At 46.4% G+C, this 21,324-nt stretch overlaps 1 protein-coding gene and 1 long non-coding RNA gene across 4 annotated transcripts in view; both read right to left on the reverse strand.

The window, feature by feature from the left end:
• The window catches only part of LOC311426402, a 579,678-nt gene that overhangs the window by 83,653 nt on the left and 474,701 nt on the right, over nucleotides 1–21,324 (reverse strand). The gene's annotated exons all lie outside the window — the stretch shown is intronic.
• The window catches only part of LOC311426318 (homer protein homolog 1-like), a gene marked incomplete at its 5' end in the record, with an annotated part of 213,350 nt that overhangs the window by 2,267 nt on the left and 189,759 nt on the right, over nucleotides 1–21,324 (reverse strand). For 2 of the 3 annotated variants that reach the window (XM_084502735.1, XM_084502734.1), the window contains 2 exons: nucleotides 11,343–11,423; nucleotides 19,082–19,192. In XM_084502735.1, the coding sequence (XP_084358861.1) occupies nucleotides 11,343–11,423; nucleotides 19,082–19,192 (192 nt within the window). The remainder of the gene's footprint in view (nucleotides 1–11,342; nucleotides 11,424–19,081; nucleotides 19,193–21,324) is intronic. The other variant, XM_084502736.1, reaches the window with a different exon arrangement.

The raw sequence follows: 21,324 nt of genomic DNA on the forward strand, positions 1-21,324 counted from the left end.
CCTCTGTTGTACAAAGGCAGCCCCTGGGGAGCGCAAGAAACCAGGAACATAGGGACCAGGAGGTGGCGGGTCAGTTTGTACAGGTAGGGCGGGTGGAGTATCCCTCTCCACTCAGGAAACAGGCTGACCTATTGGCTGCCTCCCAGATGGTAAATCCAGACGTGGTGTCCTCCAGACAGAAAGCTCTCGCCAAAAAGACTCTGGCAACTGAGACTAACTGCCTTTCCAGTGATGCGGCTCTTCAGGTCTCAAGTTGTAGGGAGTGCCTGAGCCTGTTGCTACCAATGGAGGGTGGCAAAGATACTACCTGCATGAGGTGTGAGCAGGTGGAGGATCTGATCAGCCTGGTGGCAGAGCTCAAGGAGGAGGTGGGGAGACTGAGGACCAACAGGAAGAGTAAGCAGGATTTAGACTGGTGGAATAACTCCCTGACATACCTGAGAGAAAGGCATGGGGGTGATACACCCCAAATAGTTGTGGACCCCCTTCCCTGTCACTGACGGGCAGAGGGAGGGGACCTAAGAGATGGAGAGGAATGGAAACAGGTCCCTGCTTGGCATTTCAGGAGAGCCCCCTCCATACCCACCTTGCCTTCCCAGGTGCCCTTACACAATAGGTTTGTGGCTCTGGAGCTTGAGGGATGGGTAGGTGAGGATATGGGGGAAGGTCCACCCAGGAGGTTGTCTAGGGCAAGGAAGTCGACTCCATGCCTCAAGACTTTCTCCATCAAGAAGGAAAGAAGGGTAATTGTTGTAGGTGACTCCTTTCTGAGGGGAACAGAGAACCCCATCTGTTGGCCAGACCCTACTCATAGGGAAGTCTGCTGCCTCCCTGTGGCCCAGGTCAGAGAAGTTAGCAGGAAACTTCCTGGCATGGTTTGCCCCTCCAAATATTATCCCTTAGTGATAATTCAGGCTGGCAACAAATAAATTGCTGAAAGAAGCCTGAAGGCTATCAAAAAGAACTTCAGGGGATTGGGGCAGTTAGTGGATGGAGTGGGAGCACAAGTGGTATTTTCCTCTATCCCTTCAGTGGCAGAGAGGGATAGTGAGGGGACCTGGAAAGCACAGCTGATCAATACATGGCTGAGAGGCTGGTGCCACTGCAGGAATTTTGTGTTTTTTTTTTTTTTGACCATGGGGTGGTTTACTTGGTACCTGGCCTGTAACGCTGCAGATGGGTCCCACGTCTCAAAGGGGGAAAGGGATACTAGGCCAGGAGCTGGCAGGGCTCGTTGAGAGGGCTTTAAACTAGGTGTGAAGGGGGACGGGGATGAAATGAGGCTCACTAGAGATGAGCCTGGAGGAGCAGTCCCAGGGTTGGGGGTGAGGGCAATGGCGCAACTGAAGTACATCTACACTAATGCATGCAGCATGGGCAACAAACAGGAGGAGCTGGAAGCCATTGTGTGGCCAGGAAACTACAACTTAGTTGCCATCACTGAAATGTGGTGGGACCATTCCTGCGACTGGAGTGCTGCAATGGCTGGATATAAGCTCTTCAGAAGGGACGGGCAGCAAAGGGGAGGTGGCATGGCTCTCTGTATTAGAGAGTGTTTTGATGTTGTAGAGCTCAGGGCTGGGAATTATAAGATCAAGTCCCTATGGGTAAGGATCCTGGTGGGGGTCTGTTATAGACCGCCAAACCAGGATGAAGAGAAGGAAACCAGGATGAAGAGGTGTTCTACAAGCAGCTGGTGGAAGTCGCTCAGTCAGCAGCGCTTGTTTTCGTGGGGGACTTTAACTTCCCAGGCATATGCTGGAAATACAACACAGCCCTGAGGAAGCAGTCCTGGAGGAGGTTCCCGGAGTGTGTGGAAAATAGCTTCCTGAATTAGCTGGTTAGTGAGACTACTGGGAGGGGGGGTGTTCCACTAGACCTGCTGTTCACGATTGGAGAAGGACTGGTGAGAGACGTGGTGGTCAGAAGCTGTCTTGGGCACAGACAGTGACCACAAAATGGTAGAGTTCTCTATTCTTAGCAAAGTCAGTAGGGGAGTCAGTATAACAGCTACCTTGGAGTTCCGGAGGGCAGACTTTGAATTGTTCAGGACACCGGTAGAGAAGGTCCCTCAGGAGTCAGTCTTGAAAGGCAGAGGGGTCCAGGAAGTCTGGATGCTCCTCCAGATGGAAGTCTTAAAGGTGCAGGAGCGGGCTGTCTCCGTGTACCGTAAGATGAGCTGGCAGGGAAGAAGACCGCTGTGGCTGAACAGCGAACTTTTGCTGAGTCTCCGGGAGGAAAAGAGAGTTTATGTCCAGTGGAAGAGGGGACACGTAATTCGGGGAGAGTACAAGGAAGTTGAGAGCATATGCAGAGAAAAAGTCAGGAAGGCCAAAGCCCAGCATGAGCTCAACCTGGCCAATATGGTTAAGGGTAATGAAAAATGCTTTTATAAATATATTAACGGCAAGAGGAGAGCCACCGTGAATCTCCATCCTTTACTGGGCACAAGGGGGAGCATGACTACTGAGGATAAGGAAAAGGCTGAGGTTCTCAATGCCTTCTGTACATCTGTCTTTACTAGTCAGACCAGTTATCCTTGGGGTACTCAGCCTCCTGACCTGGAAGTCTGGGACAGGGAGCAGAAGAAACCCCCCACGATTCAAGTGGAAACAGAGACCTGCTGCTCCACCTATACTGTCACAAGTCCATGGGGCCAGATGGGATCCACCCGAGGGTGCTGAGGCAGTTGGCGGATGTGATTGTTGGACCGCTTTCCATCATCTATCAGCAGTCATGGACATCTGGAGAGGTTCCAGATGACTGGAGACTTGCTGATGTGACACGCATCTATAAGAAGGGTCGTAAGGAGGATCTGGGGAACTACAGGTCTGTCAGCCTGGCCTCGGTTCCAGGAAAGGTTATGGAACGGGTCATGTTGAGTGCAATCACGCAGCATATGCGGGACAACCAGGGGATCAGGCCCAGCCAGCATGGGTTCATGAAAGGCAAGTCCTGCCTGACCAACCTCATCTCCTTCTATGATTGGGTGACCCACCTGGTGGATGAGGGAAAGGCTGTTGATATAGTCTACCTAGACTTCATCAAAGCCTTTGACATGGTCTCCCATGGTATTCTCCTGGAAAAAGTGGAAGCCATGGCTTAGACAGGTACACTCTTTGCTGTGTTAAAAGCTGGCTGAACGGCTGGGTCCAGAGAGTAGTGTTCAGCATTATAGGACCTGGTGGTCACCAGGGCAAAAGTGCTCACTAAATAGGTTAAGATTTGAGGAAGCCTGGGTTTCAGTGACCATACCCTGGTTGAGTTTGTGATCTCGAGGAACATGGGCCTGGCCAGCAGCAAATTCAGGACCCTAAACTTCCAAAGAGCGGACTTCAAGAAGTTCAAAGAATTAGTGGATGAGATCCCATGCGTCATTGTACTTAGAGACAGAGGAGCTGATAAAGGCTGGCAACTCTCAGGCAGCTCTCAGGCAACTGGATATTTTCCTTAGAGCACAAGAGCTCTCCACTCCTATACAAAATAAATCAAGCAGGGAAGGCAGGAAACTGGCATGTGTGAAATGTGTTCATCTGATTCGTGTCAATATGGAACAATGCTAGGGACGCATGGTATGATGAATGTGACCTTCTGTCTTACATACCCTTGTATAACCACAAGTCTAAGAAAAACAGAGTGGTTAATGTATATAATTCTTGTATCTTGCAAAGGAATAGTCCAGCAATTTGTGTCAATAGGGGATAAGAGAACAAAGGGGTTTCAGAATAACTGCTAACTATTATGACTATTGCATGGGACACTATGCAAGTCTCTGATATCTGGCCAAGAGTTTAAGGAGAAGGGGAAAGCTGAAGGACGACTAGAAGACAAAGCTTGCAGGGGATGCTGCACAAGTCTCTGACACCCGGCCAAGTTGGACAAAGGAGAAGGACAAGAAAAAAAGCCTGGGAGGAAGACTACGAGCCTTCACCCCCAGAGGGACCACTGGAGACTGATACGCATGCGCCAGTGGGAAGGTTCAGATTCCGGAAACTAATTATAATAACTCAGAGACTCCCGGCGCACCCAGCACTGTTTGCTTACCTCTATTCATTTAATAAATTGTAACTTTGATTATAACCCTATTTGGGACTTAGCCATTTATTACACATGGATGAACAAGGATCTTCTGGTCAAACTTAGGCAAAAGAAGGAAATGCACAGACGGTGGAAACAGAGACATGTGACCTGGGAATGGAGAGAAATCCAGCTGCGACCGGTCACAAGTAGTGTTCTCCAGGGGTCAGTGCTGTGGCCCATACTCTTTAGTATCATTATTGATGATTTGGACCAGGGAATTGAGTGCATCCTCAGTGAATTTGCAGATGACACCAAGTTGGGGAGAAGTGTCGATATGCCAGAGGAGGGTAGGAAGGCCCTGCAGAGGGACCTGGACAGGCTGGGTCGATAGGCAAGGGCCAATGGGATGAGGTTCAACATGGATAAGTTCTGGGTCCCGCACTTTGGTCACAACAATCCCATGCAATGCTACAGGCTTGGGGCAGAGTGGCTGGAAAGCTGTGCAGAGGAAAAGGATCTGGGGGTGTTGGTCAACACTCACCCGAACATGAGCCAGCATTGTGCCCAGGTGGTCAAGAAGGCCAACAGCATCCTGGCTTATATCAGGAATAGTGGAGCCAGCAGGACCAGGGAGGCAATCGTCCCCCTGTATTCTGCTCTGGTGAGGCTGCACCTCAAGTACTGTGTTCACTTTTGGGCCCCTCACTACAAGAAAGACATTGAGGCCCTGGAGCGTGTCCAGAGAAGGTCTACAAAGCTGGTGAAGGGCCTGGAACACAAGTCTTCGGAGGAGTGGCTGAGAGAGCTGGGGTTATTTAGTCTGGAGAAGAGGAGGCTCAGGGGAGACCTTACTTGCTCTCTACAGTCACCTGAAAGGATGTTGTGGGGAGCTGGGGGTCAGCCTCTTCTCACAGATAACCAGTGACAGGACTAGAGGGAATGGCCTAAAGTTGCACCAGGGGAGGTTTAGGTTGGAAATTAGGAGACAGTTCTTCACAGAGAGAGCAGTCAGGCATTGGAAGGGGTTGCTCAGGGAGGTGGTGGATTCACCGTCCTGGGGGGTGTTTAAGGAAAGGCTGGACCTGGTGCACAGGGACATGGTTTAGTGGCTGATATTGGTGTTAGGAGGATGGTTGGACCAGATGATCCTGGAGGGCCCAAAAAGTTGTGGTGAATGGAGTCAAATCCAGTTGGAGGCCGGTCACTAGTGGCGTTCCCCAGGGCTCGGTACTGGGACCAGTCCTCTTTAATATCTTTATCAATGATATGGATGAGGGCATTGAGTGCACCCTCAGTAAGTTTGCAGATGACACCAAGTTAGGTGCGTGTGTCGATCTGCTCGAGGGTAGGAAGGCTTTGCAGGAGGATCTGGATAGGCTGGACCGATGGGCTGAGGTCAACTGTATGAAGTTCAACAAGGCCAAGTGCCGGGTCCTGCACCTGGGGCGCAATAACCCCAAGCAGAGCTACAGGCTGGGAGATGAGTGGTTGGAAAGCTGCCTGGCGGAGAAGGACCTGGGAGTATTGGTTGATAGTTGGCTGAATATGAGCCAGCAGTGTGCTCAGGCGGCCAAGAAGGCCAACAGCATCCTGGCTATAAGAAGCAGTGTGGCCAGCAGGGCTAGGGAAGAGATTGTCCCCCTGTACTCGGCTCTGGTGAGGCCGCACGTCAAGTACTGTGTTCACTTTTGGGCCCCTCACTACAAGAAGGACATCGAGGTGCTCGAAAGAGTTCAGAGAAGGGCAACAAAGCTGGTGAGGGGTCTGGAGAACAAATCCTACGAGGAGCGGCTGAGGGAGCTGGGCTTGTTCAGCCTGGAGAAAAGGAGGCTCAGGGGCAACTTTATCGCTCTTTATAAGTACATTAAAGGAGGCTGTAGCGAGGTGGGGTTTGGTCTATTCTCCCATGTGCCTGGTGAGAGGACAAGGGGGAACGGGCTAAAGTTGCGCCAGGGGTGTTTTAGGTTGGATCTTAGGAAGAACTTCTTTTCGGAGAGGGTTGTTAGGCATTGGAATGGGCTGCCCAGGGAAGTGGTGGAGTCACCATCCCTGGAGGTCTTTAAAAGACGTTTAGATGTAGAGCTTAGGGATATGGTTTAGTGGAGGACTGTTAGTGTTAGGTCAGAGGTTGGACTCGATGATCTTGAGGTGTCTTTCAACCGAGACAAATCTGATTCTGTGATGAAGTTGAGCTGACTACCATGCAAATAAATCTAGACATTTTAATCCATGCTGCTTTAGTGTCTTCTAACGAACTTTATGTAAATACCCCCCCCACACACATTTTTCACTGCAAGACCATGGCCTCAAAAAATATCATCATATATATCATATGATATCAAAATATCATATTAGGCTTAAAAACTTAAAATGCACAGCTAAAACAACAACTCAGTAAAACATCAATTATTCTAGCATCAATGATTAAAAAAAAAATAGACTTGAGCGATACTCATCCATTTGATGCATGGGAGTGTACTGTGCTTATGTAGCATGGTTTTCAAAGCATGGGGTCTGCAGGGGTGGCCTCTCTAAGAGACCAGGAGCTGCCCCAAGACCCCAAGAGATAGTTCCAAAACAGACACGCCACTGGTCAAAGCTGAGCCAATGAGCAAGGTTGGTTTCACCTCTGTGATTACATATTTCAAAGGGGTGGGGGGGGGGGGGGTGGGGGATGATGCACAGCAGCAGCTGGGAGAGAGGAGTGAGAAAATGTAGAAAGAGATAACCCTGCAACCACCAAGGTCAGTGAAGAAAGAGGTGCTCCAGGGACCAAAGCAGAGATTGCCCTGAAGCCCATAGAGGAGCCCATGGTGGAACAGGTGGATCTGGCCTGAAGGAGGCTGCAGTCCATGGAGAGCCTATACAGGAGCAGACTCTGGACCAGAACTGCAGCCCATGGAGAGGAGCCCACTGTGGAGCAAGTGGTTTGGCAGGAGCTACATCCCATTGGGAACCCACTCTAAAGCAGTTACTTCCTGAAGGACTGCATCCCTGGGCCCATATTGGAGCAGTTCTTGAAGAACTGCAGTCTGTGGAAAGCCCGTGTAGGATCTGTTTGGACTGCAACCCATGGGAAGCACTCCATGCTAGAGGGGAAGAGGGAGAACTCCATGCTGAAGCAGGGGAAGAGGGTGACTATGGAGGAGAGAGCAGAGACCAAGCATTATGGCCTGAACGCATTCCTCATTCCCCATTCCCCTGCACCCCTCGGGGGGAGGGGGGGGTTAGGGGGGGGAAGTAGAAGAGGGTGAACAGGGAGGAAGATGTTTTTAGTTTGCTTTTAGTTCTCACTGTTCTAGTCTGTTATTATCAGGCAATAAATTACATTAATCTCCCTTACGCTGTTTTGCCTGTGGCAGTAGTTGGTGAGTGATCTCCTTCTTCTTGTCTCCGTCCATGAATTTTTCATGAGCCTTTTTCATTGTATTTTCCCCCCTGTTCTGTTGAGGAAGGGGAGTGAGAGAGCAGCATGATGGAAATTAGCTAGTCATCAGTGTGAAACCACTACAGGGATGAAGACTACAAATTAAGAGTATGAGGCACTGAAATCCATTCCTCTCTCCAAAGCATCTTCAGTTGATTCTGAAAGATAAGTATTCTGTTAGCTATCACTAACTTGTCTCACTGCTCTATGCCCTGGGGCACCTAACTGCAAGGTCCATGGCACAATAGAAAGCATCAGAGCTATTAGTGCTGTACAGTCAAGCTGTTCCAATACAGTTGCTGGAAAGATGGAACAGCAATAGTGCATGGGATCTGACCGCAAGCAAGCTCATCTCTCTCTCTCTTTTATGTGGAAGAGAAATCCCCAAACCGCTACAAGTAACAGCACAGAGTCACTCTGCCTCATGCCAAGCAGCTTGTGGAGAGCACTCCAGGCTGGGACCACCACCATCTCTGGCTTGTGTATTAATAGGAGGAGAGATTATAGCTGTTTTGCCTCGTGCGAACTGGGTGCCCTATCTTATATCATTATAATTATATAACATATAATATATATGTATGTAATATATACGTATAACAGTGATGTGGCTCTGGAATAGCAAATTGTTCTTTGTCTCATTCATTGTATGGCTCAAATTCATGCAGAATTTCATAATTTCAGCTATGAAAACCCTTTCAAAGGCAGCACTGGGACAGTGTACTTAGTACACCATATACCCTGAGCAGCCATTTTCTGGAAAAGCGCATGGTCAATTAGTATTTATGTACACTAATATTTTTTTAAACACTGTTTACCTTTACAGTGGCTTTGTGTCACAAAGCTTTAACAGCTCCTCTGAGTTTTTACAACTGTTTGTTTCATGCACAGCCATAGGGAGAGCTGCTTGGCATCCTGCAGCAGTCCTTCCTCCCAGCACAAGTGACTCTTCTTTCTGCCCTCCCACACTCCCACTGTTTTTATTATTAGCCTTCTGTCTCCCTTGAAGCTAACAAGTATATTCATGTTTACACTGGAGTGATCTCTGTGAATCATAAGAAACAACCTGACCCATATGTAATATGTATTTGAGAAGTCAAGAGTAACAGGGAAAAAAAAGAAGCTTTGTGTCAAAGCCCATTGTCTAAAACATATTTCCACCTGTGACAGGCATGATTGCTTTGTCAATTGGCTGTTACACCTCTAGGCAGAGGAAGAATGGGGCAATGTGGCCAGTGCTCAACGTCATCTCCCAGCTCCATTGGGTGAGAGAGCTATGGGACCCCCAGAGGCAGTGCAGGTGGAGAAAACAGAGCAAATTGTAAAGGAGAAGAAGATGACAGGGGAATTGTAAAGGAGAGCTCAGGGCCACAACCCTCATGAGTGGTGATAGGGCTGGGATGCAGACCTCATCTCCTCAGAACTGGAATACCTCACTTACTTCTTGTTTGTAAATGGACAAATATTACAGAGTTTTGGCCACCAGTATTGAACAGCACAGCTGAGAACAAAAATTAGCCCTTGCTGCCAGAATTAAGAGAATAATTATTTTAATCTGTTTAACAGTGAATAACATAGTTGCCAAATGATTAAAGGAAACTAACTGAAAAAGATTATTTGTAGAAACAATATAAATTAAAATGTATGCATGCTAACGTAATGATTAGCTACTTCACAGTTGCTATAACGAACAAGCTAGCTGATTATAACCCAATCTGTAATTGCTGTAGGCTCTCTTTCATTGGGCCTACTCTGCCCTCCAAACCAAGTATTGACAAGTACTAAACTGTGTAATGACTGCATGGATTTAAGACCCTCTGAAGCTGAGTGACTGTGTATAGGACAAAAAAAAAAAAAAAAAAAAAAAAGGGGAATTCAGGGCCCTCTCAGCTCTGCAGGAATGACACAGTCCTTTCTGTAGCTCACACAAAAGTGGTTGCTCACACTTTCTGCTTCTCCTGTCACTGTTCCTCTTCTACTCACCAAACTCATGTGCTCTAGGAAGTCTCCTTGCCACTGCTCTTAATCCAGATAAATTAATTTCTCCAACTAGGGAAGCCAGTGATGAAAGAGATCACTTTGGAACAAATGCATGGATATGTATATGGTTTTATTTCACATGGACACCAGCTGGGTCTGAAGAGCAGCCTGCTGGCCTGTATCTAGCCCTGAACATCTTTCAGGTCCTCCTCAAATGCTCTTAAATTTAGGAATTGTTCTGCTGTGAGCTGTTGGGGCAGGAGCACCCAGGTAAAAAACAAAACAAAACAAAAGTTTTAGATTAGATGTAGGAACTTCTTTCCATATCCAGCATAAAGCATTTCCCTCTAACCCCCTCCATTGCTAGTCACTGTAATAATCTCTTCTGGAATTCAGAGCAAGGATCAGAATAAAATATTCAAACCATACAAAACAGCTATATTTAGGAATCAGACATATAGTAATGAAGATATCCTGATTTACAGCGAGAGTCACACTGATCATGATTCATTGATATGTCTTCTCAACATTGGTAATGAAATTATTAAGCGTCAAGGGCCCTGAGAAACTTTTTGAGCTTCTCAATTTCCTTTTCAGCTGAAGGCTCCCATGCTTAGTCTAAAGCCAACAACAATTTTTGGAATAGTGGAACAGGTAAGCTTAGATGTACTCAAAATCTTTAAAGAAGCACCATAATGTACTTTTTACAAATAATTTGATGCAAGAATGGGGAACAAATAATAAACTTACTTTGATCTTATGTTGTTTATTCTGTAGGTTAAAATGAGATTCAAGGAAGTTCCAATTCATATAATGCATTTAAAAGAATACCTGCTTAGTGATTTTTAAGCTGAGGATAGCCAGACAAGGCTTGCTTTTAGGGTGATTTAGGTTGAGATGCAGAACAGTGAGAGTGACTTTTCAGCACTTTGTATTTGGAACTATTTAATGCCTCAGTTTCCAGTATTATCTAAACTTATCTCTGAAGTCTGAATTCAGAGTTTAAACCTGTCTAAGCACTGGGGCAGCCTCATTCAGAAGGCTGGTGCTTCCCAAGGCAGGATTCTCTGTGCTGGCTGGTCAGTAGCTCAGACATAGCAAGGGAGGGTATATACAAAATAAAGAAAAAGTAAAGAAAAAACACACAATAAAGCCACAGTGATTCTAAATAATTCCAAGAAAATGTCATATTCTGTTTTTAAAGTCTGTATTACACAATAATGCTTTAACTTTTACTGTACCAGAGAATGTTTAGAAGCTGAATACAGACTCATCCCAACATGATGATATAGAACCTGACAGTTCAATGGCACACAAGACCTATGAGAAGATACTGCTGTGAAAATGGGACCATAACTGTCCAGAATATGTATCTATGAAGGACATCTGCTAGCCCCAAAGTACTCTGTGGAGTACTAGATGAAATTTGGGTCATTTCCAGTTCTGGGTTCCCCGGTACAAAAAAGACAGGAAAGAGTCCTGGAAAGAGTCCAGCAGAGGGCCACAAAGATGATACGGGGCCTGGAGCATCTTCCTTATGAGGAAAGGCTGAGAGACCTGGGTCTGTTCAGCCTGGAGAAAAGAAGACTGAGAGGGGATCTCATCAATGTGTATAAATACCTGAGGTGTGGGAGACGAAGGGATTTGGCCAACCTCTTTTCAGTGGTTTGCAGGGACAGGACAAGGAGTAATGGTCACAAGATAGAGCCCAGGAAGTTCTGCACCAACATGTGAAAGAATTTCTTCACGGTGAGGGTGACGGAGCTCTAGAACAGGCTGCCCAGGGAGGTAGCATGCAATCTAACCTATATACTTATCTATCAGATTCAATAAATATATAGCACAAGGTGCTGTGAACTGCTTACTTGAAGATAATTTTGACATTCTATCTAAATTAAGATGATGCACTATAACTCACCTGTAACTTCTGAGTCAAAGAGCCCCTCTGTGCCTGGAGATCTCTGGAACTGTCAATTTCTTGTTTCAATCTTTCTATTTCCTGAGGGAGAAGAAAAAAACTCTTTAGCAACACATTACCTGGCTCAGAGTCAGTGCAGGTAAGCTGGCTGCTGCTGCTTCTCTCAGAGAAAGCCATTGCAATAAAATGAAAACTGGCAATTGGCTACTGTACATCATAGCACATGAAGTTTAAGCCCTGCTCCCAATATTATTGAATCACAGTTCCAAAACAGCATTTCCACTGTGAATAAACAATACAGATAAGTATTTTATTTGTTATAAAAGTGCAAGCATCTTTCCAGTACAAAAGATCTGAAATATTTTTTTCTCCTGGAAAATTAAGGGTCCCTGTAATTAGAGAAACAATCTTATGCTTTAAATTCTATTTTAATCCAGCCTTCTTCATTTTTTTTCAAGATAAAAATACAATGTTCATCTGTGAGCTGCTTATCATGTCACTAGCAGCAGGGCTGAGCATCAGAAATTATCTGATTTGACCACTGATTTCTGAAAAAGGATTCAAAAAGAAATATATCTTTAACACACCAAGAGTACAGTAATAAGGTATAAAAATAGCATTATATATAAAATAAAGAATGGAAGAGAAATTTTTTCTTAGATTATTTCAAGAGTTAATGAAACTAAAAGGTATCAAACTTAAAGCTAATAAATACTTTTTCCTGGAAGGGCATATTTACCTCCCATAAATCCTTTTGGAAAGGATTTCTTTGCATATTCATAATTCAAAAGGGAAAGGGACCAAAACAGGAAACAATACCAATGTGAAGCTAATCTCTTAAATATGTGGCAGTTTGGAAAAGACGTTCTTCCATTTCCTGCAATTTTACCCCCAAGAACTGGATTTCCTGTGCAGGTCCCTTGACCTTACTCTGTTTAATGGCAAAACCAGCTTTCAGGAGAATATGGATTATTTTCTTCCCTTTCTTAAAAACTTCTTCTGTGGTGTTGCCCCACATGAGGATATCATCAATGTACTGCAGGTATTCAGGAGATCTCCCTTGTTCCAGTGCAGACTGGATCAGTCCGTGGCAAATGGTAGGGCTGCGTTTCCACCCCTGGTGCAGTTGATTCCAGGTGTATTGGATGCCCCTCCAAGTGAAAGCAAACTGCGGCCTGCATGCTGCTGCTAGAGGGATGGAGAAAAATGCATTAGCAATATCAATTGTGGCATACCACTTGGCTACCTTGGACTCTAGTTCGTACTGGAGTTCTAGCATGTCCGGCACTGCAGCACTCAGTGGTGGTGACTTCGTTCAGGCCTCGATAGTCCACCATTAGCCTCCACTCGCCATTAGACTTTCGCACTGGCCATATAGAACTATTAAAGGGTGAGTGAGTCTTGCTGATCACTCCTTGGCTCTCCAGCTGATGAACCAACTCATGGATGGCAATCTGGGAGTCTCGCTTGGTGTAATATTGCCACCGGTGCACAGTTGTGGTAGCGATTGGTACCTGCTGTTCTTCAACCTTCAGCAATCCTACAACGGAAGGGTCTTCTGAAAGGCCAGGCAGGGTAGACAGCTGCCTAATCTCTGTGCTCAAAGTTGCTATGCCAAAACCCCACAGGTACCCTTTTGGATCCTTGAAGTACCCTCTCTTGAGGTAGTCTATGGCAAGGATGCATGGAGCCTCTGGGCCAGTCACAATGGGATGCTTTTGCCACTCATTCCCAGTTAGACTCACTTCAGCTTCCAATGCAGTTAGTTGTTGGGATCCCCCTGTCACTCCAGAGATAGAGATGAGTTCTGTCCTTTGGTAGCCTGATGGCATTAAGGTACATTGTGCGCCAGTGTCCACTAGAGCTTTGTATTCTTGTGGTTCCTATGTGCCAGGTCATCGGATCCACACAGTCCAATAAATCCGATTATCCCTCTCCTCTACCTGGCCAGAGGCAGGGCCCCTCTAGTCCTGGTTGGAGTGTCTGCCACTTAATTTTTGCAAATGAGAAGCAGAGGTCCCTTCATCAGGGTCACAAATGGGATCTGGGTCAGCCCTTCTACTGACTCTGGGGAACTGCCAAACAGACACTGGAGCAGCATTTTTCTTAGGAGACCCTCTTCTTGCTGATGTATTTCCTTTCAGTTCACGTACCTGAGCAGCTAGGGATGAAGTAGGTTCACCATCCAACTTCAGAGAATCACAGAACTGAAGGGATTGGAAGGGACCTCGAAAGATTACCCTGTCCCAGGTGCAGGACCTGGCACTTGCTCTTGTTAAACTTCATGCGGTTGGTGATGGCCCAGATCTCCAATCTGTCCATATCGCTGCAAGGCCTTTCCACCCTCAATAGTGTCCAGAATTCCTCCAAGTTTAGTGCCATCAGGAAATTTGCTCAAAACACCTTCTAGTCCTATATCCAAAACATTGAAGAGGACTGGCCCTAAAATGGAGCCTTGAGGGACCCCACAAGGACTGTCCGCCAGCCTGATGTGGACCCATTTACCACAACCCTTTGAGCCGTGACCATCAGCCAACTGCTCACCCATCGTATGATGTTTTTGTTTACCTGTTTGCTGGACATTTTGTCCAGTAGGATCCTATGGGAAACTGTGTTGAAACTGTGTTAAAAGCTTTACCGAAATCCACAATCATCTGATCACATCAGCTGGTTTCCCTTGATCGACTAGATGGGTGATCTTATCATAAAAAGAAATTAAGTTAGTCAAACAGGACCTACCCCTCGTAAACCCATGTTGACTGGAACCAATGACTGCGGTGTCCCCTATTTACGCTTCAATAACTCTCAGGATAATCTTCTCCATAATTTTCACAGAATCACAGAACTGAAGGGGTTGGAAGGGGCCTCTAAAGATCATCGGGTCCAACCCCCTTGCCAAAGTAGGTTCCTTAGAGCAGGCTGCCTGGGTTGGTGAATCCATGCTGACTACTCCTCATAACCTTCTTCTCTTCCAATTGCTTGGAGATGGCATCCAGAACAAGCTGTTCCAACACCTTTCCAGGGACAGAGGTGAGACTGACTGGCCTGTAGTTTCCCAGATCCTCCTCCTTGCCCTTCCTGAAGTCAGGAGTGACATTGGCTATCCTCCAATCTTCAGGCATCTCTCCTGTTCTCCAGGACCTTTAAGAGATGATAGAGAGCAGTTCGGCAATCACCTCTGCCAACTCCCTTAGCACACGTGGATGCATCCCATCGGGACCCATGGATTTGCGTGCACTGAGCCCACTCAGACGCTCCCGAACCACTCCCTTGTCAACAAGGGGGTTGATCTCCACTTCCCAGACTCTTTCTCCTCCCTCCAGGGTTGAGGAGTCCCAGTGGGGAGTCCTTGAAGAAAAGACTGAAGCAAAGAAAGCATTCAGTATCTCCACCTTCTCAGCGTCTCCCGTTACCAGGACAGCCCCCTCGTTCAGCAAGGGATCCACATTATCCCTAGTCTTCCTTTTACTGTTTACATACTTTAAAAAACCCTTCTTATTATCTTTTATCTCTTTTGCAAGCCTCATCTCTAGGTGGGCTTTAGCTTTCCCTGTTGCGTCCCTGCAGGCCCTGACAACACTTCTATACTCCTCCCAAGAGGACAGGCCCCTTTTCCACATTTCATAAACCTTCCTCTTCCTTTTGATCTTGTCGATGAGCTCCTTGCTCATCCACGCAGGTTTCCTGCCCCCCTTCCCTGATTTCCTACTCTTAGGGAGGCACCGATCCTGAGCTGGAAGAAGTGCTGGTTAAATGTAGTCCAGCTCTCATATGCACCCTTGCCTTCTAGTAACCTAGCCCATGAGATACTCCCAAGCAGGTCCCAGAAGAGGTCAAAGTTGGCTCTCCGAAAGTCCAGGGTTGCAATCATGCTTTTAGTCTTAATTCCACCAAGTTCCAAATTGAACTCCACCATCTCATGGTTGCTGCATCCCAAGCTGCCCCTGACCTTCACATCCCTAACAAGCCCATCCCTGTTGGTAAGGACAAGGTCCAGGAGCACCCCCTTCCTCATCGGCTCCTCTACCACCTGCGTCAGAAAATTGTCTTCAATGTATTGTAGGAACCGTTTGTACTGCACATGCCTGGCAGAGTTGCTTACCCAAGAGATGTCCGGAAAACTGAAGTCCCCCATGAGAACCAGCGCCCGTGATCGTGAGGCTACTACTAGCTGCTTGTAGAAGGCCTCATCGACTTCCTCCTCCTGATCTGGTGACCTGTAATACACCCCCACAACAGTGTCCCCCATACCAGCCTGACCCTTAATTCTCACTCACAAGCTCTTCACTTGTCCTTCACCCTCCCCCAGGTGGAGCTGCATACACTCTAATTGTTCCCTCACATAAAGGGCAACCCCACCCCCTCACTTCCCCAGCCTGTCTTTCCTAAAAAGGACATAGCCCTCCATGACAGCATTCCAGTCGTGCGAGCTGTCCCACCACGTCTCTGTGATTGCAACGAGATCATGGCCCCGCGACCAAACACAGATCTCGAGCTCATCCTGTTTATTTCCCATGCTCCGCGCATTGGTATACAGGCACTTTAGGGAAGCAGCAGGCACAGTTACCCCTGGAGGGATGCAAGAAGAAGAAAATTCTGGATGGGGTATCGGGATCATTACCTTCTCTGAGGAGCCCTCGGACGATCCTATGGGACAACTCAGAGGTCTTTCCCTACTATCTTCAACAATGACAGCAGTGACAACTTCCCCCAGCCCTTCTCTGTCACTTTTAGCTCCCCTCCCTTCCCCTGTCAAACCTAGTTTAAAGCCCTGGTAATTAGCCCAGAGAGTTTGCTCCCCAACACACTTGTGCCCCACATACTGAGTTGGAGTTGGTCAGCAGCCCACGTACACAGCTTCTCAAAGGGCTGCCCAAGATCGAAATACACAAATCCTTGATCCAGACACCACCCCCTCAGCCAGTCGTTCACCTGTCCCATTCTCCTTCTTTCTGGGTCCTGGTCACCCAGCGGGAGGACAGAGGAGAACACTACCTGCGCCCCTGATCCCTTCAACAACCTTCCCAGGGATGCAAAGTCTTTTTTAATATTCCTCATTTTTCTAGTTGCAGCTTCCCGGGATCCAACCTGAATGACAACAAGAAGATAGTAAATTTCCGGTTTAATGAGCTGTGGCAGAGCCTTCCTAACGTCTCTGACACGTGCCCCAGGAAGACAGCACACCTCTCTGGATAGGTTATCTGGGTGACAAATGGGAGCCTCGGGGCCCCTCAGCAAGGAGTCTCCGATCACTAAGACTCTCCGTTCTTTTTTTGTGGCACTGGTTGTGATACAGTGCTCTGCCCGGCCCCGATCCATATGCTCAGTACTTCCACCAATCCTGACATGCTTTGCAGGTTTGCTTCCCGGGTTCGGACTATTGTCCAGACCCTCAACCTCATCCTTTTCCTGCCTGAGAAGGGAGTCACCTACAATGATTACCCTTCTACCTTTCTTGGTGGAGGCAGTCTTGAGCCATGGAGTCGACTTCCTCGCCCTGGGCATCCTCCTGGGTAGACCTACTACATCATCCTTACCCACCGGTCTCTCAAGCTCCAGGGCCTCAAACCTGTTGTGTAAGGGCACCTGGGAAGGTGGGGCTGGTAGGGAAGGGGCATTGCCTGTGATGTCGAGCAGGGACCTGTTTCCATTCCTCCTCAACTCCCAGGTCCCCTCCCTCTGTCCGACTGAGACAGGGCAGGGGGTCCACTGCCATTTGGGGTGTCTCAGCCCAGTACCTCTCCTTCAGGCCTGGCACCAAGTTGCTCCACCAGTCTATCTCCCGCTCACACTCCCTGATGGCCCTCAACCTCTCTACCTCCTCCTTGAGCTCTGCCACCAGGTCATCCACCTGCTCACACCTTACACACACGGTGTCTCTGCTGCCCTCTGAGGGCAACAAGAGGCTCAGACACTCCCTGCATCCAGAGACCTGAACTGCCTCATTTTTGAGCGGGCACTCAGTTTTAGACATCACAGACTTTCTAGAAAGAGCTTTCTGCCTAGTGCAGACCATGGTGGTTTAGCTACAGGAAGACAGCTGATAGACAAGCTGTTCTCCTGAGCAGGGAGGGACACTCTGCCCTGCCTGAGCAAACTGCCGTGCAAACTGCCACGCCCTGCCCTTCTGACACACCACACCCTGTTTGCCCGTCCTGCTCGCTGTGCTCCCTAGGGGCTGTTTTTGAACGTCAGGGTAGAGGGGGCGCTGCTGGCTCCACCTACGCCTCGTCAGCCTCCCTCGCAAGGGCTGCCGGGTCCTGGTGGCTCCCTCGGCTGGTTTGAGTGGCCTCGATGCCGGAAAAAAAGCCCCGCCTGTCCCAATCCCCCGTTCCACTGCAGAACGCGTCTGCCCCAGAGCCGATTGCCTTGGCAAGTCTTTTTTTTACCGCCTCGGCAACTTCCTTATATCTTCCCCGTGGTCACATAGATAAAACCACAACATTCCACGTGGTGTGCGTCTTGGGTGCTCTCTCCCTCCAGCAGGAAAATACTGATTCTTAGTGGCTGAAATATCACTCCGTCCGGATGAGGAGGGAGATGCTTTTTCTACAGGGTCGTGAAGTCTTTGGAACAGTCTTTCTACAGCCAAGACACAGGCCTGTACTGGAGCAGAGAGATTGTCTTCATATTTTTGAAGCTGGCAGGACAGATTTATACATTGTTGGTCCCATACCCTCATCCCAGTTAATTACTGCCAGTTTGCTGGCATGTGATGATGGTGCACTCTGCACCAATTTACACCACATGGATGCTGTGCACTGGACTTCATCGGGATCTCAAGGTGTCTGGGCATTGTCCAAATCACTATAAATCATCTCCCGCACAGCTAATTCCCGCAGATGCTGGAGACCTTTCTCCATAGTGGCCCACTTGCCTACTTGATATACAATATCTTCCTTCTGGGGATACCTTTCTTTCACAGCTGCCAGGAGTCGCCTCCAGAGGCTGAGAACCTGTGTCCCTCTCCCAATTCCTTTGTCAATTACCATTTCTCTAGAGAGGGATCCCAGCTGCTTGGCTTCATTGCCTTCTAATTGTTGGCTATTGGCCCCAGCATCGAAGCAGCCAAGTGAGGATGTGTTCACTTGGGTGTCGACCATAATCCTTTCGTATTTCTTGCAACTCACTCAGGGATAGGGATCGAGTGATTTCTGATTCCTTTATGATTTCCATCTCTTCTTCCTGCTGTTTTTGTGATGGCTCTGCTTTAGAGGTGCCTGCCTTTTCCTCTTCTCCCTCCTTCTTAGGAGAGGCTTCTTCCCTTACTAAACGAGATGACTTCCGTTTCCATTGTTTTGACTTGACTATGGGGGCGACTTATTGGCCTGAAAACTGACAGATTGGCCTGAAAAAAAAAGGCATTGACCTATTTCTTGCTCCAAACCCCACTGTCCAGAAAAGGGAAAGTGTGTTTACAACTGTTTTTCTTCTTAGTTGGAGTGCATCAGTGTAATGATTGCTCTAAAGAAACCACGTGTCTCAATGCAGGCTTACTTTTGCAGAGAGATGCTCAGTAAAAGCAAAGAAACTGTTCTTCACATTCTCAGCACTATATTGGACTGATGCAAGTATATACAAGGAAAAATATCAATCATTTCACAGAAGCTGAAAAATTGATTTTACTTTTTAACATCTACAGGAAATGCTACAGTATGTTCCAGCCATAACAAGATTAATACTGAAATGCCTTTAGAAATGATGCAACAGAAAAGCCAAGAATAAATTTTAGCAAATACCTCTTCTTTTTTCTTCAATGTAGATTCGAATTCCTGTATTGTCTGGTTTAATTCTGTTTTATGTGTGTGGACTACATTGGCTTGACTGCTTACACATTCTAGCTCAGTTACCTGTTGAAATTAGAAGCAACACATGCAGAATTAATTGCAACAATTTCAAGGCACTGTTACTTTTTTGCATAAATAACTGCATTTGAAATATACCCTTAGTTCTGTGTGACTTATGTTGATTAAAATGTTGAAAGTGTTCTTATGAAGTCAGTACAAAATCCCTTAACAAATTGTTTTGCATAGAATTGTTGCCATGGTGTCTAATGGTTACTGTAATATCTTGGAAACAATACATTTAAAATGTTGCAGGCTGAAAATAACATTAATTAAAATTTATACTTAATAAGCTGAATTACCATTTCAGAAACAGTAATGTCTAGATGATTAAACACAGATCTAACCTCTCCATTTGACACTTTTTAATGCTTCACCATCTTAATCAACTAAGCCACAATGCTCACCTACTTCCTTGTAGCAGTTCAATTAACATTTCACAGCTTCAATTTCTGACTCTGCATCAACTCTACTGCCAACTTCTTACTACTAGTTTCAAATCTTACCTCTCAAAGCCAACAGCTAATAGCACAATTTGTATTTATTTGTACAGTTCCTCTTTATTAGCAGGCAGCAAACACTGTCCACCTGCACTTCGATAAGGTAAGGTAAGGTAAGGTAAGGTAAGGTAAGGTAAGGTAAGGTAAGGTAAGGTAAGGTAAGGTAAGGTAAGGTAAGGTACCTGGCAATGGTATGCCCTTTTCTTTTTATTATTTTTTTAATTGAAGAGATGTTAATATACTGTCATTCACAAATAAATGGTCATGTAAAAATAGCTTATACACCAAAGAATAAAATCCTTGCATCTACACAGTCTACGCAGAGAAGTCTTTGTTTGTGTACCTATCAAATTACATATCAAAATATTAGAGAACTCTTACACTGTATGTCTATGTGGACATCTGCACTAAAATATTTTTGATTAATAACAAACTGTTAAAATATTTAAAAATACTTAAAAAAAAAAAAAAGTTTTTTTTTTTTCCCCCAGAAGATATGTGCCTATCATTCTTAGTATATAGTCTTCAACAGAGGTGCATCATCTACCTAGAGGAATTAACAAATCTGGCTCCCAAACTCCTCAAATATATTTCTGTGCTACCCAAATCTTCAACGAAAACTGTTAGGTCTCCATTTCACTTCCTTAGAGAAATAGCCCCTGAGGGAATATATTCTCCAGGACAATTTTCTTTCTTAAATCGGGCGCCGCCGATTTAAACAGTTGTTACTTACACTAAGCCAAGGACTTTTCAGCTTCTCACATAGCCCTGCCCATGAGCAGTCTGGGGATGCACAAGAGACTGTGAGGGGACAGAACCAGGACAGCTGACCCAAACTGGCCAAAGGGGTGTTTCATACCATGACTTGTGGAAAATGGACTCCACAATCAGTAAGATTGTAAAGTAGGTATGTCTATTCAGTGCTGGGCAGGACAGGGGGTAGTCCCACCAAAATCATGCACACCTGATGCGGCAACTTGCCTTGGTTATATGCAGTAAAGAGTTACATATGCATGAAGTTTCACAATGTGCCTATACATATTCATAATCTGTCCCTGCTTCATATTAAAATTAGTTCCAGTGAGTCATTTCCATAAAGTCCTCCCATCTGCGCTTGCTGATGGTGGTAGTCGGAGGTTGTGAGGATGAAGGTTGATAAGTCTTCCCTGTCACCGCTAGTTGACCTCTTGTCTTTGCACAGACTCAGTTGCTCCTTGGCTTTTGTCCATCCGCAGGACCAGTTTCTACCAGTTTCTTAAGATAGGCTCACACTCTTATTAGGAGACTGACCTTGGTAAGGGGCCCAAGGCTTCTTGCTTTAGTTAATTTGCACAATGCACAACAGTTAGCAAAGACACTAAGTAGCATCCTAATTTAATGCTGTCAGCGCTCTATCACTACTTGATAAGATTCTCCTAACTCCCTCTCTCAAAACAAGCAGAATTGCCATTTGGATAAACCTGTCTAAATAGTGTCTGAACTAACATCTATATACAGCAGGAATCATGAAGTCAAAGAATAATTTTAGCTGGAAGGAAACTCTGGTGGTCATCTGGTCCAGGTCCACTTCTCAAAATAGAGTCAATTTTGAAGCCACATTTGATTGCGTAGGGTCTTGTCCAGTCAAGAATACTTCAC

The sequence above is a fragment of the Aythya ferina genome (assembly GCF_964211825.1).
Source record: "Aythya ferina genome assembly, chromosome: W".
Classification (NCBI taxonomy): Eukaryota; Metazoa; Chordata; class Aves; order Anseriformes; family Anatidae; genus Aythya; species Aythya ferina.